Source organism: Lathamus discolor, chromosome 15, assembly GCF_037157495.1.
Source record: "Lathamus discolor isolate bLatDis1 chromosome 15, bLatDis1.hap1, whole genome shotgun sequence".
Classification (NCBI taxonomy): domain Eukaryota; kingdom Metazoa; phylum Chordata; class Aves; order Psittaciformes; family Psittacidae; genus Lathamus; species Lathamus discolor.
The window spans coordinates 8,308,223-8,328,433 of NC_088898.1; the positions used below are offsets into that span (position 1 = coordinate 8,308,223).

At 46.0% G+C, this 20,211-nt stretch overlaps 1 protein-coding gene across 2 annotated transcripts in view; it reads right to left on the reverse strand.

The window, feature by feature from the left end:
- PAPPA (pappalysin 1) overlaps positions 1-20,211 on the reverse strand; it is a 181,638-nt gene that overhangs the window by 56,193 nt on the left and 105,234 nt on the right. For both annotated transcript variants that reach the window (XM_065695845.1, XM_065695844.1), the window contains exon 10: positions 18,694-18,890. In XM_065695845.1, the coding sequence (XP_065551917.1) occupies positions 18,694-18,890 (197 nt within the window). The remainder of the gene's footprint in view (positions 1-18,693; positions 18,891-20,211) is intronic.

Sequence of the window (20,211 nt, forward strand, 5' to 3'; positions counted from 1 at the left end):
TGAAGTTTTCAGGATTTCCGCCTCAATAAGAAAAATTAAAACATCAGAAAGGACCTAAAGACTCCCAGCAGCTGGATGGAAGCCAACAGTTTCCTCTTAACTTGGTGCAAGGTCTTTGACAGCACTCAGGACAACGCTTCTCTCACCCAACTGAACCACGACTCTTCCCACTGGAGTCAAAGTGATGATCGCGTCTGAACGTACCAACTCACAGTGCACACAGCCTGCAGATGCTTTTCATGGTACTCAAGCAATGCCCTATTTAAACCTGCATTTTACCCCAGGGAAGCCACAGATGGCCATGTAAACTGGGAAGCAAGTGTAGCCAGGAAAGTCCTGTCTCTACAACCCGATTTAAGCAAACGTAGTTTCCTGTATTGTCAGCTAGTTTCTGAAAGTGGAATCACCTTCTTCCTATACCTAGAACACCTTCCATGGCAGGCAGCAATGACATTATAAGCAAACTGCTCTCTTCAGTAAAAAACAAGTAGATGAATCCCAAATGCTGCATGGATGAAAAGCTCAAAGAAAATGTCAGGATCTAAGTACCAGAGAGGCTCGCAGTGTCATCTGTATGTAAGATGTACAAATCAAGCTGCAAGTTATGGTAGGATTTACCCTGAAAACACTTTGCCCAGCGAAGCTGCTTCAAAAAAGAAACATGCATGACCACAGCCTTCATCCTGAGGAAGGAACCTTTCACCATGCAAAAGGCTACAATTGCATTGGAAGGATGCTTTCAGCTGTTGGAGCATCTGAAGGGTACTTGTTAAGATTCACAACGCTTTGGTGAACTCAGTGACTGTCATTACCAGAGTCATGGTGATAGAGGGTGTTCCTTCTGGTCACACCGGCTAGTGGCAATGGAGCTGGAAATGTAATGCAAGAGCCCAAAGCATCCCCAGCAGTTGAGCTGGCCACAGGAGAGCCAAGGACTGACCACTTGCACTAGGTGCTAACTGAAGTTATGTGCTCCTGGGGACACTATTAGATTTCTTTCCAAGACCAGAGCCTGAGCTGAGCAATCAGGTGGTGATGTGCTGTCAGCAAAGCTGTTCTCATAAGCAATTCCCCTGATTATTAAAACAAAAAGAAAACCCTGAAATGAAACAAGAGAATTAACGGAGATGCTTTTAACCCTTCAAAATCCTGCGCCCACCCAGTTGTTCTGCATGGAACTGCTCTGTTGGTCTCTGCAGGCAAAGTCCAGGCAATGCAAAGAAAGCCTGAGGTGCCTGGGAATGAGAAACCAGATTGGTTAGAAGTGAGGTAATCACTTCTATAATCTGAGTCCCTCAAGACCCAGCACAGAGGAATCTATGGGCAAAACATAAATCAGCTTTAATGGGCTGGAAGAAGATTTTGAGTTTATTTATTTTTTGAAACAACTGGGACCAAGCTTCATTGAGGCTAGCCAGTGGATAGTGTTACATTTTACAGCAGAGCAAGGCTTTACATAAACTATCTTTGGCATCTAAAATCCAGGCCAGCAATTCGACATGTACCATTTCGCAATCCTCCCTCCTTGCATTTTCAGCAGCCTGTCTCGTGTTGGGAGCATGGTTTTTATTTTCATACCTCTCCAGCTAGGGAATTTATCTTACCCACATCTGCAATTTATATGGTCAGAGAGCTCTTTGACATGAACAAAGGTCTCATTACTTTTATATGATTTTGCTCTTACTCTTACATCTCCTCCGGCTCTCTCGGTCCAAAAAGGCGGTTGAAAGAAACAAAAGTACTGGCGTTTGGTGTATTTTAAGTGCCACTTAATGGATGAGTGAAAACCTGTATTAAGAAATCACCCAGACCTTCACCAAAAGTTTGACTCAAACCCAAAATAAACCCCTGCTGAGGGGGGCTGGAAATCTCTGATAACTTTTAAATGCCTTGTTTGATTTGTGTGCATGTGTGAACCCGACCACTTTCTGCTTCTGCCTGAGAATATTACCAAGAACCTTAACATCACATAAAGACCCTATGTTTGAGACACGTGCAGCTGAGGTGCGCAGCATCCATAGGCTCCTCTGCTTTGAGCAGGTTAGATAAGCATCCTCTTGCTGAGGCTGCTCCATCACTACTCAGATAAGTGTTTCAAAATGGTACTGGGGTAAAAAGTTCTTTTAGGAGAAGAGTATTGATTGAGAAGTGTGGGAAAAGTCTAACAGACATGACATGAAGAGTAGCTACAAGAGCCTCTTCTATACTACCTGCTCTCTACTGAACCCAGCTAATGGCCAAAAAGCTCTTTAAGATTTTTTAATAACAATCTGCTTGGATAGATCTACTACCTACAGACTCCACCATCTCAACAGGCCCTAACACACGTGGTAAACACATCCCCTTCTCAATTCTATCCAGTTATTGAGTGTCACACCACAACTGCAAAGTCTCATTTGCCGGGAGAGTCTTTCACACTTCTGCTTTTAAGGTGCCCTTAGAAGATGGCAGCAGAGTGAAAGAGCTTATTACTTCAGTACCACCACATTTAAGATGGTACTGGAAGTTCCAATGGCTTGGAAGACAGAACATCATCGCTCCTCAGGGCTACAAGTTCTTAGAAATTCATGCTTATGGGAAATAAATCATTTTCTAACATCCTCCAGTTTGCTACAGCACTGCAGAGCAGCAGCTAAAGCACCTGACAGCTGCGAAGGGAAGAAGGAATAGATGTACTTCTCACTTCAGGGTGTTACCAAACACTAAAGTATTTGCTTTGAAGAATGACGGCATCACGCAAGACTCAAAACTTCACTCACTGGGGCTTATCCAGGTTCTCAGACCCACACACCAACTGGGGATCCACAGGAGCTTTAGTATCTGCTCCAAAGTATGCAGGGACTATTTGTGTCTACTTACTGGAAGCCCATGTCATACCCCTCCCTAGGAAGCTGCTTTCAATTAAAGGAGCTGATGTCTGTTCCTCTCGGAGGTTCTAATCCAGCTCGTCTCCCACCCACACATTTTGTACACAAACATTGAGAGACAGAATGAACAAGGCCAAGGAGCACTGTGGGATCTTCCCACAAGAGGGAATGCCTGGAGGATTCCCTTTGACTGATTTATACAACCTCTTGTCAATCACAGGGACAACATGTTCTTCAAACCGCCTCTCCTGTTTTCCTTCTCTTACTCCAGGGGACTGAGGAACGTGTCAGTAGAAAGGGAAAAGTGATATATCGGGAGCACTTAGCTCATTGCCACATCTCAAACGCATTTACTATTGCAATCAACTCAATTTCCTCATAAGGTTTTCCTTCAAAGGAATATGGGAAAATTTGCTGAAGAGCAAATTTTGGAAGGCACCCCTGTGAATGATTCCCAGCCATCCCATGACTTCAGGCAGTGTTGTGTTGATGGGATCCTGTTGCAGAGGAACTATAGGTTGAGGATCACTGATCCTGTGAACTGGGCATTGGAGGAGGTCTCAACCTGACTGTGCCCAGTGCACAGCCCCATTACAACATTTTGGGCAGCACTTGGCTTCTCCAAGCCTGCGAGCCCCTGTCTGTAAGACGAGGATGATATTCCCACATATCACACATGTATCTTCAGGGTAAAAGCCATTAGCCACAAAAAGGTGCTCAAATGTTACAAAGAGAAGGGACAAACAAGCACATAGGCGTGTAAAGGATATTCCTCCCCATATGAGTGGGTTAGATATAGAGATGCCTTCCCACCCTGTCCTTCCCATTGAGCAAGCACAGCCAGACACCGCAGGCTTTGCACACACTGATGGTTCTTGTTTCTCACACTGTAACATCAAAATAATTCTACTCGCATATGGACAAAGCTGCTATTTGAGCAGGGATGCTGCCCTAAGCTCTGGCATACGGCTGACACCGCGGTTGGAGTGGACATGCCTGTCTGCATGCCCACAGGCGGCTCTAAACAGAGCAACTCTCCATTGTGCAGATCTGTCTGCTCCCCAAATCCCATCTGTTGTCCCATGGTGGGGCTTCCTCCAGACCACGTCTTCAAGCTACGTATGGCTGTGAAGGGCCATAGCCAGCACTTGTGCATCAGGCAATGGAGAGCAACCTCCTGGGGGCAAAGGGTGGAGGTGGTTAACATGCCCCAAACTGCTGCCCCTTCCGCACTGAGACAGGCAATGCTGCAGGTTTCTGGGATGAACAGGGCTATACCCTGTCCCATTTGCAAAACAGCAACCACAGAACAAGCAGGAGCAGGGCCTATTGGTAGATCCCACAACACCATCTATTTGTGGAGCACCCAGCATCCTGAGTGAAGTTGTACAAGTGCATGGAAAAGCTCATGGACTGATCGGAAACCCATGGAGGCACAAGCAACACAGTCTATTGTTTGAAGATCCAGCTAAAGAACAGATTTCAACCCTAATACTGAAACCTAATTAATCTCCAGTTTTCAGCTGACTGCTCTGCAGAATGTTACTTATATTTAACTCAACACATGCCAGAGAATCCCAACCATGACACAAGCAGCATTTTAACACATCCCTTACAGATGAAAACTTTCTCCATTGCCAGACAAGGGGGCTGGCAGTCACCCAGACCTTTTCTTCTTCAATATGTTATTGTTTTTGCAGACCTAAGGTTAATCTTACCCAAGGATGAGAAACTGCGGTGCAGTTGCTAAATATCAGAAAGGTTCCTGCTTGTTTATTGCCCAATATTATAAGGCAGCTTGACTGCCACATGGACACCACCCAGTTTGCCGACTGCAGCACAGACCTCCAATCTGTTCTGAAAGCTGTTGCACTGTTCTTCTCATTTAGAACTGGGCCGGAGCTACAGAGGAATGAAACTGCCCACATTCATGAGCACCGAACCATTAAAAAGGCCAGCATTTGGGTTCCTGCAAACACCCCAAAAATCAGCCAATCTCTACGAGCATTTCAAACCTCAGGAGCCCACAGAGCTCAGATGGAATTGGACACGCAGCCTTACTCAAGCGGCATCAGGAATTTTGCTCTGGGTTTCCATCTAGGTTCTGGTCCGAAATGCTTTAGGACTGATCTCTTTTATTAGTGCTCTGGATTTGTCCCATCAGAAGGTTTGAGTCAACAGTTGTCTGTCCAACTATGAAAGTCAGCACTGGGTCATTCCAGGTTGGCCTCTAAGATGCAAAAAACGCGTTCAAAGTTACTTTTTCCAAACTGGTACATATATTAAATTTTTATGGGCAGTAACAATGAGTATAAAATATCCCCCCCCCCTTTTTTTGTTATAAAAAAGTAAAACAAAAACCCAAACCCAAGTCTGAGATTCAGCAGCACAGATTATAAGGATCAGATGCTGAGAGAAAGCTGTGCCCTCCCTCTTTCAACAGGCTTCTTCCCTTCTCATCTGCTGCTCCTTCCTCAGCAGCAGCTTTCCCTTATCTCTGATGCTCATGAACTGCAGCTCCTACTCCAAACCTCTCCTTGTCCTCTGTGTCTGATAACACAGTTTTACCAAGTTTCATGCTCTTTGTCTGCTTCTGCCTGTTTTCACTGGGGTACTTAAAAGGTCCGATGGCAAAAGATGAAAAACTGCAGCATGTCCTGCTCCAGCACAAAGGCATGCGGGCAGGTGAGCAACAGAAAAACTTTATTAACTGGAAGCTGATAAAACTCCTGGGGTAACACGCTGATGCTATATTACTCCCAGATTCAGTTGGCTCAGAAGTAAGAGGAAATCTCATCTGTCAGTTTTACCCGTGAATGAAGAACAGCATTTGGCTGTGGGATTGGGAAGCAGATTACGTCTTCTAAGTAAAACCCATTGCCAGTTGCTATGTCCAGCCTCAGCACAGCCACTTCCCCCTTGAATCTGGAGCAGCCAAGGGTGTCTGGGCCTTGCAGACTTAGTATTCAATAGCATGTTACTCCAGCTTTCTTAGCACAGAGCCTCAGCTTTCAGCTGAAGGTCTGGCTGGATTTCTTAGTAATTGGAAGGTGACCTTTATGTGTATGAAAACACTGCAGTCAATGTGACATGGCATCGATAGTTTGTTTGCGATGTGACATGATGATAAATTCCTCTGCTTCACAACAAAAATGAGAGTGTTCCTTTCCAAAGGGACATTTCCTTGGGTAGACTTTTGGATGTACCACAGGGCTGTGATTCAGAAATGATTGGGAGATGCAAAGGCTATTCTGTTTTGTCACAGAAGTTGGTTTAGTTTCAGGAAAGCGAATAGGAGCTACAGGGATTTCCATTAGATGATGGCCCAGATTGCATGTGTATTCAATGTGTGTTATTAACTTTAGCTTTCTCCAAAAATGCAGTTATTTCAATTCCAAAGAGTCTGCCCAAACAATATATTTCAATTCTTAAATCGTGCAGACCTGCATTCTTTGAGCTTTCCTTTGAATTTCTGTTATCTCCACATTCAAAGCAAACTTCATTTAAAACCGGTGAGTTCAAATCGAAATCACATAAAACCATAAACTTCACATGCTATACCTGAAAAACCATAAATCTCTTCTGACTGGCCCTATCCCAAACCCACACCGGCTTTGACATCCAGCCAGATGCAATCAAAACATGTAGGATGCGAGCTGGACCTGTGGAAAAAGCAGCGTGGAGTTGTGATTTTTTACAACAAAACCCTAAACCAGATGATTTTTGCATGGTTCAAAGGATTGCCCCGAAGACATCAGCTGAGCCAGGGCCAGAAACTACAGAATAAGAATGAGAAAACGAAGAAACAATTGCACTATTGGGGTTTAATAATCAACTTTTACACAAGCTCACAAGTGAACACCAGCAGTTGGAGCACAGAAGTGCAATTTGTACCTGCTCCTTTTGCATTCCATAACGCACGCTGAAAGGATGTGAAATCAAGAGACAGCTCGAATGGCACAGCAATGCAGAATACAGCTTCATATGAATGAAGCACATGAAAGTGTAACTGAGCAATTTGCCATGTGCTCCTGTTTTTTCCTATCAGACATTTGCTGTTTCTTCAACACAGCAGCAGACATAAAGATGCTGCTCTTAAACACCCCCCCCCCAGCACTGCTGGGATCTCACTTAGGAGGCATGATTCTTAGAATTAGCCCTGAATTACATTCTGCTATATGTTCAAATTCACAGATAACATCTACCAGTAGAAATAGCAGCCAAATGCAACCCGCTAGACAGGCAGCAGAAAGAAACAGCACCCAAACAAGACCTTATACCTTCTGTTTTCAAACACCAGCCTCATTAAACCTAAAAAGACATTTTCAATCTGTAGCAGAAGCTCCAGTCTACAGCTTCCACACTGCTGCTCACAAAGTGTGAAGGCATTATAGACTGATGAGTGCTTTAACAGACTGTATATCCGTCCACTGGAGAGAGAGGTTAAACAAATACAGTAGCCAGAACATTATTGTTGGCTGCACACTCAGGTTCCCAAACTGCCCGTCTCTAACTGGAACCAGTTAGGTCCACTGCAGCACAGCTTGCCTAGAACTGCAGGCCAAGGCTGGCAGGGGGGTGCTGCGGCGAGGGAAAACAATCCCATCTCATAAACTTTTACACTGATGACAGCAAAAGCTTCGTTGTTACTTTTTCTTCCTCTTTGAATGGAACGTTACAGTTGGGAGCAGCTGGCACCCGAAATCAAACTGTCAAAGGCAGGGTCTTAAAGGTACCTTTGTTATTCTATTAATGAATCCAACTGAGGCGTCCCTGACCATAGCAGGAGGGTGGAACTACATCATCTTAAGGTCCTTTTCCAACCCAAACCATTCTATGTTTCTATGATTCATTGGAGTTTTGCTTGTCTGGCACTCCTGCAAGGCAAAGCAGATTGGGCTTGTTACAATGCACTTGGTAACATCCCCTCCTTCCTTCCTAAAGCTGGTCCTATAGATTTGCTTGGATGAAGAAGGCACACAGCTAGTGAGAGAAAGCAAGAACAACAAATGTAGTGGGAGGTGTGCCTGCCCATGGCAGGGGGGTTGGAACTAGATGACCTTAAGGTTCTTTCCAACCCTAACTGTTCTATGAGTCTATGATAAATCCCTAAAGAACTTCAGCTCTACCAGGAGTTCTCCATCAGAAAAACACAGGTGGCTGAGGTGGACAAAGATGCTTAGAAGCTCTTGGGCAACATTTCTGATAAGAGAGACAAATAGGGAAAGAAAAACTAAGCCTCATTTTGTCAGCTATCAGGGAGGAAAGAACCACAATGCTTTCATTGCCAGCGCAGTAGGAATAGACCCTGAGTACCCTCGTACCTAACCCCACCTCCTCCGGACTGCCCCAAGTGCACACAGGGCACAGGAGCATCTTCCAAGAGATGTGAGGACAATGCAGGTGCTACCACGAGCAATGCAGATGGTTCATGAAGCTTCGTCTGCGGCCGAGGCAAACAGCCACGCAGTGGTTAATGTCAGCTCCGACCACATGATCACATTCAGGAAAGGTCAAAAGAGTGATTTTTCATTTAAAAACATCTGTGTGTTTAAAGAACAAAACTTTCTCATGTGCAGAAAACCAGGGGTTTCCAGCGCTTTTATTTCCAGAGTTAAAGTCATGCTTTTCAGCTTTGTTTGGGGTTACGGACCATGTAAACATGCTGTGTAAACCACACGCAACCCTCAGCACACAGCGATTCCACATGCAAGGATAATTGGGGGTGCAAATCTCTCCCTCCCTGGCTCCTCTTCCCCCTCCGAGCTGCTCAGCTTCCCACAGCGCACTCCCAGCGAGCCAGCCAGACACCCGGTTGTTGTCCTTCCCTATATGAAGACGTACACATGCCTCTAATCCTAAGGGTATAAGTCTGCTTTGGGCTGTCAACAAGCCCTAATTGGATACATCCAGGGAGATGATGCATTGGGAAGAGGCCCTGAATTTAATAGTGAGAGGGAAGGCTGTGGCAGGGCTCCCAGGGAGAGTAGGGGGGAGCATGGAGGAGAGCTACCATGTGCTGTCCAGGGAGCTGCTGACAGTGACACCTCAGCAAGCAAAGCCTTGGGGTTTCCATCCAACTTGTCAGCCCTACATCAGTGTGTGTTAATTAAGACTGGAGTGGGATGAGGGACTCTTCAGCAGGGACTGTAGTGGTAGGAGAGAAAGGGGAATGTGTTCAAACTGAAACAGGGGAGATTTAGGCTAGATATAAGGCAGACGCTCTTCCCTGTGAGGGTGCTGAGGCGCTGGCACAGGGTACACAGAGAAGCTGTGGCTGCCCCATCCCTGGCAGTGCTCAAGGCCAGGTTGGACACAGGGGCTTGGAGCAAGCTGCTCCAGTGGAAGGGGTCCCTGCCCGTGGCAGGGGGCTGGAACTGGGTGACCTTTAAGCTCCCTTCAAGCCCAAACCAGGCTGTGAGTCTATGATTAAACCCTGTGGCTCGGTTTTCTTAATACCTGAAGGCAGTCATTGTGGCTGGTATGTGAATCAGAAGGTTCCGCTTTGCTTCACTCGCTTTTCCCACTGAAACTGTAAAATAAGGAAACCACTGCCATGAAAATACCTCTGAAAGAGTTGGACCATCCAGGGATACTCCATAGAGCAGCAGACAGTTGCTTCCTCCAGCCAATGTACATCTCTACCCAAGCAAAAGTTTGGCTGCAGGTGTCTCCCCTCTGACCTCCAAACAGCCCTGGTTGCTCTTGATAAGCCTCAAACTCCAACAAATCAAGCTGAAAGACCACTTGGAGCATTTCATCCTTGAAGTCCCATGCTAGTAGGGGAGGTTTACAGAAAATCCCAGCTGCTCCCAAAAGAAGTTACTGAGTGGGTTAAAGTACAAGCATCATCTGTAAGAAGAAGCTCAGGGTTCCTTCAGCCTCATTGCCTCCCAGGACCAGGCTCTGGGAGGACAGACTGGGAGCACAGCAGATGGAGGAGCTGAAGCTGCTGAAGCTTGGCCTTTCTCACAAGAAACCACCTTCACAGGGAAGAGCTTCTGCCTAAGAGCTCAGCTCAGTCTCCCCTCGGGCAGGTTCAAGCCATTCCCCTTGGCCTGTCCCTACAGGCCCTTGTCCCAAGCCCCTCTCCAGGTTCCCTGCAGCCCCTTCAGGCACTGGAGCTGCTCTCAGGTCTCCCCTTCAGGAGCCTTCTCTTCTCCAGGCTGCCCCAGCCCAGCTCTCTCAGCCCGGCTCCATAGGAGAGGTGCAGGAAGAGCATGTTTACCCTGTGCTTCAGCTTCCCCTCTCTGAAAAGAAACTTCTCTGAGAGTGATGATGCAAGGGTTAACTACCAAAAAACAGGAAAATGAAATCCACTGCCCAAAGTGCTGAGCATAAAGATTTTGGTCCAATGACGAAAATGGGTAAGGAGATCTTGATGTTCTCCAGAAATGAGGGTTTCTCCCAGTGAAGAGGTACATGCACAGACAGATAATAGCACTGATCATGCAAATAATCATTTCCTGGCATGAATTAACAATTCACAGCCAGACCCTGAGGCTACAATGGAAACCCAGGCCTGGTGGAGGCTCCTGCTGATAGCAGAGGGAGCTGGGCCCATTTACCAGACAGGTGAATCATGGCTTCTTATCAGATTCACCACTGAAATGACCTCAGAGGAAACAGCGATGCTCCAAATTTACAGGCAGTATTTCCCAAACTGAGCACGGATTTGGGGTTCCTCAACAGTTATGGCTCTGGGTGAGGTAGCACAGCATCACAGAATGGTCTGGGTTGGAAGGGACCTTAAAGCTCATCCAGTTCCAACCCCTGCCACGGGCAGGGACCCCTTCCACTGGAGCAGCTTGCTCCAAGCCCCTGTGTCCAACCTGGCCTTGAGCACTGCCAGGGATGGGGCAGCCTCAGCACCCTCACAGGGAAGAAATCTTGTGGATGTTCGTCTCTTGACAACCCCATCAAGAGCAACCCACGATGCAGGAGAGATATAGAGCTGCCCAAGAGTTTATTCAAATGGTCCCAATTTTGCTGTTTTGTTTTTTTCTTTTTAAAGCATACACTTACTTGCAGGTGGGGGTAGAGGGACTGACTCAAGAGACCTTCAGGACAATTCTGGGTAAGCACCATCCTTCCCAAAACCAGGCCTTTTACAGCCATCTCAAGATGAACCCCCTAACATTCACTGGCATTCAAAATGCGAGGTCTTTTATGACAAAGTGGGCTAAAATGCCTCTGGGACTCTGAATGAGCAGTGCAGACAATCCTGCACTTCAAAGGAAAAATAAATTCTCTGCTCCTGGCATGAGAAAGTTTACTTTCAGCTTAAAGAAATGATTGTGTGGTTTTGGGGATGGCATTCCGTTCTGCTGAAGAACAGCACCCTGCCTGCCTCTATATCTGTGGCTTTGTAGCTACATTACAATCCTGGAGAGCTCTGTTTACATATTTTACATGTTTTCTTGTGCAGAACATGAAACCAAATTACATAGTAAAGGCTATTATGGCTTTGCTCTTGCACCCTTTTCCATCCCCTCCTTCCGATCACTTGTTTTAATTCTATCCGAAATAATTGACTGGATATTTTGAACAGAGCTTGACTGAAGGGCAATGCTTCAGGCAGGTTTCTTTACTGTAGCACAGGGGAAATCATGCAAAAGCTGGTGAAGCTACATGCCAGGGGGGTAGGGAGAAGATAGCCAGGGCTGGGGGTGGGATGAGAAATGCCGAGAACCCTTCATGCATGAACAAAGCAGACGTGTCGATGCATTTATTCAAGAATCAGTCTGCTCTGAATGGAGAGGGACCCAAGACAAACAACCCGGATGGGATGCAGGAGAGCTATCCCACGCTCGCACTGGACATGCTCTGCATCTAAAGGCTCGCGAGCAGCAGCAGCAGACAGAGAGAATGGCAGGTTGAGGGGCAAGGGCCGAGGAGGGGGGTCTCCTTTCATGCTAACAAGCACCGCCGCGGTCGTGGGGTCCGGCTTTCAGCTCCCTGATGCTGGCGGGGGGGGTCCAAGCTGTTTTCTGTTACCATGTGTAATCATGGTGGGTGGCTGGGTGTACCGCAGATATGATCATAAAATGCTACGTTACTTCCTTACAGAAGCACATAATCCTTATTATTATCCAAGACAATATTCCTTTCTTGCCTTTCTTCTCACTTCCAGCAACAACAAATGGCATGGAATTCTGCTCTCATTTCGTTAGTGGTAAATGTCTCCTGGTCCGAGGAAGACGGGACCAATTTCCGGCACCTGAGGATTTTTGGTTTGACCTTCATCTCTGTAAAGGTCAGACTGAACCTCTCTGAGAGTACCGATGGCTGCTTTGCGCTCTGCATCATCCTTTGTTTCTTTTATCTATTTTCTCTACAGTACACAAAGGGAACACAGTGTACCAGCCCCTGGTACTCACTGTTCCGTTTCCTTAGATGACTTGCATATGTGCTCTTGAAAAATTATTCTAAAAACTAAGGGGGGAGGGGAGTGGAAAGAAGAAAATATCCCTTGAGTGTCTGGCAAAATTGCTTGGAATCTCCTCTGACATCTCATTGTGTTCTCTCTGTCCTCCCCTTACACAAATCAGCCAGAGGCTACGACATCAGCCATGGGGTCTACTGGTTTACTACTGCCAGGAGCAAAGGAACACTGGAAGACGTGGGAATGGAGGGGTGAGAGGGAGGGATCCTCTGTCCTAGCAGGGAGCAAGAAGCCAGGTGATGGTCAGCATCTCCTTTACTCCAGCCAGCTCTGCTCTTTTCCAGCCATCTTCCTGCAGCTGAGTCTTTTTCAAGCCAGCCTACCTAGAAATCCTGTTTTATTGTGCTTCAGAGACCTCCCCAGAACACTGAGATCATTCCTGAGCAGAAGCCATGGCACTGATGTTAGCACACATCTTTGTAGCATCCCTCACCTTGGTGTGGACCCTTCACATGGGCTACCTCCTCCAAGGAGACAAAGCAACAACACAATCACACAAGTGAGGACCAGTGGAGTTCCTTTGGCAGAAGGGTTGCAAAATCCATCTTACCCAGCTAGACAGGTGGGAAACAAGGTTTCCAGCCATTAAAGCAAGTTGCTGGCGGGACAGTTTTCCAGTCCTTTTGTACTGGGAATGAACAGCCAAACAGTGTTTGGCTAAAGACTGATTAATTCACAAACAGGATGATGTGAGGTGGCTGGCAGATCTAAAATGTAGATCTAATGACCCCAAACCCCTTCCAGGTCTCTGCTTCCAGACATTGACTCTCAGTAGGCCCTGAATAGCTTTCTTTTTATCCAAGATATGAACATTTCCCTTTCAAGACTTCCTGAACTTCCTGCTCTTGGGGAGGTCTAGGCTCAAAAATGCCCGGTGCCTGCAACAGCTCTGGAGGATATTGAGGCTTAATCCTCAAACAGAAGCTTTACCTTTCTGTGCTCTGGTTTCCACCCCTATTAAAAGGAAAAGAAACCAAGCAGTGTGGCTGTGATAAGGCTTAATTAATCCCTGTACATTGAAAAACTTCGTCACTTAGGCCAAGGAAGGAACATTCCAGCCTGAATTTGCTCGTGATGCAACTCTCCAGCCTTCAGGCAAAAGACCAAATTGGCTGGTCTGTAGTATCCAGGGAAAGGCTGAGATAAAGATGAAGTGTTGGAGCTCCCTTTGGACACCAACTTTAGACTTGGAGGCTCTGTAACCTAAGCTGAAGCCTTGCGGTGGATCAGCCAGTTCTGGAAATGAGCTCAGATGCATACAGCCAACCTACGTTGCTCTTGCAGCACCCTGTGCCCAGTGTCCAGTTCATCTTCTTCCAGAACTAACCTCCGATCACTCATGGTTCCTCCATTACTGGTTTTTCTTAGTGGGATTCTGCCCTCATCCTCCAGAGATTAGTGGTTCGAAGCCTGGCTCGGCTATAAATAACAAAGACATTTGCAAAGCAAATCATCTTATTAAAAATGGGGATTCTTCTATCCCTCCAACCACAACAAACCTCTTACCGTTGAAGAGCAACAGGACTTGGCTGTGAATTGGGAAGTTCAAAAAGGGCTGCTTGCAGAGCCGACAAGCAGACATCCTCCCTCTTCTCAGCAAGATCACCCCAAAGGAAAGGAATGGCTTCTCCATTAAAAGTTACAGGTTTCCTCGCTTCCCATTCCTGTTCAACATTACTCTATTTGTTGGCTTTGCTGGATCTTTGGGGAATTATCTTCAGTGTTATATTTATGAGACAGAATAAAACTGTGTGGCAGAGATCATCTTTCTCTCCCATTTTCTTACAGTATTTTCTTACCACTCTTGGAGCCCTTGCTCTACCATGTTGTTTCTTCTAGTACTCAGGGTATTTCTGTGCTCCTGTCTTCTCCTTTTGTGGGCAGTTACAGCCATACTGCAATTCTAGACATCTTTCTGCTGCTGGTGGAAGGATAGGCTCGTGGCATGAGTCTGGATGAGTGCAATTGTGGGAACTGCAACAGGGGCAGGAGGGGGCCGTTGTTTGTGGGAAAGATGTAATAAGAATCCTCTTCCACAACTTGTTACTCCATAGCAGACCCTGTGGGGTACCCAGATGAGAACAGAGTGTGTTCATCAGTCCGGGAACGAACAGAATCTGTGTGTGCCCAGCAGCCTTGGGAAAGAATCGCCTTTTGGTTAGCTGTGCTGGGCTGTGTGGTTTTTCCATACATGGGAAACCCAAGCCCAAACAATGGCACAGGGAGAAAGAAAATAGATTTATATATATACATATAGGGTTACTTGGTTTAAACAACTTCTGCACAACTTGGAGGAAATGCAATGAAAGACACAGTTACTGGGAGACTGGCCCTCTAAATCATCAACACACACCCCCCAACTTCCAAGTCCTGAGCACACATTGCTGTGACAGGAGGAACGAGGTCAGCAATAAGTCACCTAAACATCCCTTAGCCCCTTCTTATTATTCTCTATTACAATGGCCCAAAGGGAAACTGCAGATGGATCAGTTCTCCAAAAGCAGGAGTGCCACCAGCAAGATGAAAGGAGAAACAGCAACTCCAGCCTCCTGTGGCTGGTCTGCACCCACCTGCCTCTGCTCCTCTCACTCAAACCTTGGAGCAACCCCTTGAGACAGACCTGTCATAGGCTTCCTCCAAAGACATGTCTGTAGAGAAAAGACATTTTAGCAAAAGATCCAAATCCTTCCTGCTCAGTACAACCTACTCTAGAAAGAGAGACTAACACAGCTAATGCACTCACACAGTGTAAGCTGTGCCAGACAAAATTGGCAATGAGAGAAAGTAGGCTGAATCTACGAAGGCCATTGCAAGACTCTGGTTTCTTGAACCCTGAAGGACAGCAAAGCTTTTGCAGTGACCTGATCAATACTGCAGATTCCTACTTCACACACCTTGTTGACGCAGCTCTACCAGTGTCTGGGTAGGCCATGATTTGGCTTTTTAAAACTCATGTCTTGTCAAGCCCAGGTTTGCTTAACGTGGTGTCAGGAAGCCATGTCCTACCCCTCCTGCTGGTAAACAGGAGGCTGATCTGAGCTGGGTACAAACCAGTCAGGGAAATAAGTCACTGGGGACTTCCAACACAGAAAAATTGCAGCTATTCACCAAACGGATCAGACGAAGCACCCTTTGTGTTTATGCCTACTGGATCTGTCCTTCAGCCAGTATAAATCTGCCTAGTGCTACTGCCTTTCTGTAGTCTTTGCCAACACACACCAGCTGATGACTTAATGCTAGCATCAATAATCTTTAGCACAAGAAAGGCCCCGAGAAATAAACAGTGCTGTAGAAAACTCCACACAAGCAGTCCATCAACACTGATAATATTTCACACACAGTGGATGGCAAGGAGAGGCTGTTTACAGCCTCACAGCAAGAGCAATAAGGAAAAGAGCAGCCCAAGAGCGTGCAAAACCATTACTGCTGAATTCCTCCTGCAGTCGACAACAGGTACTGAGCAGTGTCTGCGTGAAGGAGGATGCTGGATTAGAAACCCAACTGTACAAACACCCTACATCGCATTTCTGTGCTGGTGCAATGTTGCTGACTGGTCCCCTTTGGCTCTAAATAGGATGCTGTCAGTACTGAGAATATTTCTTAATCAGCACTGAAGAGTGGCTGCCAGGAAAGTAGAAGTGGCTGTCTCTCAGTCTTGCTTCTGCAGAAAGAGCAATTGTTTCAAGGGGGGGCTGTTTGACCTTTCCATTTCTCAAATGTGTATCTCTTCGCCAAGACTGTGTCATTCTTTGTAAGCATTTTGTTGTTCAAAACAAATCTTATACTGTGAACTTTTCTTCCCCTCCCTTCGTATGTTGCCATTCAGCAGCCTCGTACTCACAAGGAAGCAACCAGCACGTCAGATCCAGCTCAAAATAACAAGCAAGTGAGGGCAACCCTACTTGTAAGGAACAACCAACTCAGAAACATGCACTGTCTGAAATGAACTGAGCAAAGGGGTGCGGGGTGCTCAGTTTGCAGAGGCAACCCTACAATAATAAGGAAGTGTTCTCCTGCTTGTGCTCATAAACAGTCCCCCAGCAGTGAACAAGTGCATGCAGGCAGATATTGCTGAGAAATACCCCCAAAACAACCAAACTCCTCAGAAACAGCCCAGGCAAAACAATGGGAGTCAAGCAGAGAAATGGGTCTTGAGTTATCTAAGGATGAGAAACATTTTAAGTCATGAAGGACATGCTTAAAATGCTTTAAAGCACCTTGAGAGCACCAGGGCAATTATGAGAAATGGGATGGCTAACGAACAGGCAGCTTATGTATTCTGTATATTGCTGTGCACTGCACTCAAACATATCTTTCATGGCATTCTTGATGAGAAGCCAACAGAAATACCACTCTGATTAATCAGGAAACTACCCAGCAACAACACGAAAAGTTTGCATAAGACCAGCAAGCACACAACCTACTCCAAAAGATATCTGGGTGAGGAAAGGTGCTCCTTTCATCAATACAAAACCCCCCGAAGGCTCAATGCTTGTACAGATAATGAAGCCAAACATGTTTACACACCAGTGATCATTACATGCAGTGATTAGAAGAGATCTTAGGTTAATTTTCATCTCCGCTCGCTAACACTGATGACCTGCTGCCCCACCTAACCTCCCTGCAGTGACAAGTCAGGTGCTTTCACAAGCCGACGAGCCTGTCTTGTTCCTGGGGAAAACAAAGACTTTCTCAACATATATGATTAAAAAGGTCAATGAACCCCATGCACTCAAACTGGTAACAGGACCAGCTGAGCTAAAGCAAAAATTCCGTTTGCTGGAAGTAAATAGCACACTGTTATCTCCCCAGGGGCCAGGCTATAACAGGAGGCATGTTCCCATTCACTCTGGCAGTGTGTGATATGCCAGTGCTCTGCCTATAAATACAACAGCGCTTTTTCCAACCCCCTCTTTTTTTGTTTTAACAAGGCTGTGACAACTTCATCTCATCGGGTACAACATACAAGCCTGAGTTGTGGCTACACAGCAGGGCTTTGCGTGCGCACGTGGTGGTGGTTATTCCACTGCAGGACCATATGTTACCTACTGCATGGGGTGGCTGCATCTCTACCAGTGCCTTAGGAGAAAAAACAGGGCAGCATTCCATAGCAGCTGCATGGGCACAGAGTGCTTGGGGACATGCACATAAAGCAGCACCTGAACTAGAGAGAGTGGGCTTTGGGCTGTTCTACAGGGAGCTGGAATGAGAAGTTGTGAAGGCACTGGTAGGGGTCCAGGTAAAAGTTCCTTTTACAGTGTGAGATAATAAATGAGACCATGACAAAGAGGCAACACTGGGCTCTGGATTGTGTCTTGGTACTATCCAAGCTTTGTGTGTTTAAAACTGACCTGGTCATTAATTTGTTACAGACTTGTGCAATGTGGACAAGGCCAAGTCTCTTGCATAAAGATGTTTTCTTTTGCAAGCCAACTGGAAATACTTTGTGTTTACTATTCATGGAGAAATCTGCTTGTCCTATCTGCAACATCCCTCTCCGCACTGCCCACAAGACACCTCCCCAGTAGTTGGACTGTCAGAACAACATTACTGCATCAGCCCAAAAGTCCACGTAATTCACTGCTCTATCTCTAGCAAGGGACAGCAGTGGATGCTCAAGGAGGAACATACAAAGCAGCTCCTATATCTATATATCTGTATCTATCTATATCATCTATATCTATCTATATCTGTATCCTCTATCTATATCTTGCATCCTCTGAAAAACATCAATAAGCAACACATGCTTTCCTGAGTCAGGTTGCATCTGGACTGTTGCATCTGCATCATGTACAGCTCTGTTTTCCAGGCATTTGTCTAATGTCTTTTTGAACTCATTTGGATCTAACTCTCTCAGGGAGACAAAAGGTAAAGTTATGGTAACTGGAGCTATTTATGTTACAAAGGAGACATGTAAGAAGGGGGTTAAAGCTAATGAATGGCTTTGGGAATGGACGGGACCTTTCTCAGAATAGAACAATAGGGTGCTTTTATGAAACTGGGAGACAGAAAACACAAAACTATTAAAAAGAAAGAACGCTCTTTTGTATTATTCAGCATTAGCCTTCAGAACTCATCGCCACAAGACAGTAGCCTGTGCTAGCTGCAGAGAGCCTGTCTAGGCTTTTAGATGGTGATAGTTGCTCGAGGTGGCTCCTACACGGCATATTGAATGCATGATTGGAACTGAATTTCAACTCTTCACTACTTATCAGGCTCAGAAAGAGGAAAACTGCTGTCAGGGGCCTTCCTTCGTGAAGCAGCAAGTTAACGGGCAGAGGAAACATCACGCACCAGTGTTGACCATTGAGCTACATTCATGACTGTTGCTTCTTGCTGGACTTTGCTGCCCAGGACAGGAAAGAACACATGCTTTCTTACCTGGGTTGCTGCTGGCTGACCGATGACCACCCATCCTGGGCACTGCTGGTCACTGTGATGTGAGACGGAGACATTGGAAGCCCACTGATCCAGGAAGCCTTTAGGAGTATAAACGCCACAGTCTTTGATGCTGGTCATTTGCTCAAATTCCTCACATACTCCATCACCATCGTGGAAATAGCACCTGCTGGGTTCATCTGCCAGGAGGAAGAGAAATCACAAAGCGCTGGTTACAGGTAGCAATGTAAGAGCTAGGACCTGATAGCATCAGTGTCCTGTATCTGCTGGACCAGGTCACTGGGACATGAAAGCACTCCTAGACAATAGCAAGGTGATTTAAAAAAAGCCAAGCAACGATAGTCAACTTTTATATTGGGCAATTCCTCCAAGACATTTCCTAATGTAAGGGGATTTCTGCTTATTTTCATCTATCTCCATTTAAAAGGATGGAGACAGAAGAAAGCAGAGACAGAAAATACATAGAGAGACAATGTGGGTGTTGGCGTAATTCCACCAACTCGGATGGAAAAACGCCAGCAGAGGGGCTGGTCTGCAACGTTTCCCTTTTTGTTTCTGAAAGATATCTGCAAAACAACAACAGCAGCAGCAGCAGCAACTGTGAATTTCGGGATGGTGAAAACTGCCAAGTTCACAGTTGTAGTGACCAAAGAGCCCAACAGATCTGTTTATCCACAGAGCAGACACAGTATACAATGTGCGAGGGTAAGCTTGCCACATACACACACGGCTTCAACCAACATGACTCAGATTTGACCTGAAAGGATCAAAAGCAGCAGGAGACTTTATTATCCTCGTCCATTTATTCTGTGGCTTCTCTAATGAGACTGCCAACAAAGATGCCAAATTTTTGAGGTTGTTTCTGTAACACTGGCCCATTAAAAACTGAACTGAGATCCATCTACTCTTTTCAAACAGACTGCATAGCAATAATGACTTTCAGTCATTAGAGTACTCTCTGAAATGGAAACCTTTGACCTGTTGGTATCCTATTTTGTATTGTATTATCATTGCCAGTCCCCAGAGGTATCCAGTTCTGACAGCCTGTTGTATTTTTGTCTGGCAAATAAGCCTGCTGAAAAAAAACCTGGTAGGAAATTAGCCAGAGCTGCTAGCTGGACTGATGGAAGCGATCCCTAAGGAGAGTCCTGCCGGTAGCATTGGACTATCTCGAGCTAGGTGTCAGAAAATCCAACGGCTGCTCAATTTTGAGCTACTTCCAAACTACTAAATCCCCTGTTTATTTTTCCTCCTAGTTTACACAGTGAAATACCACCATGAGCCAGAAAAAATCAGTTTATTGCAATTCAATTATTTAATGACTTTCACTCCTTTTCCCCTCCCTTCCTCCCAATCCCCCATGAAAGATTCCAGGTCCTTCTGAGAGTGTGAGTTTAAAAGAACGGAGAAGTCAATCAGGGAGGAATGTCATAATGGTTTCATTTCATCATGACCTCTGCGGACAACTCGTGTACATGGGTAAGTGTTGGGAACTGTGTA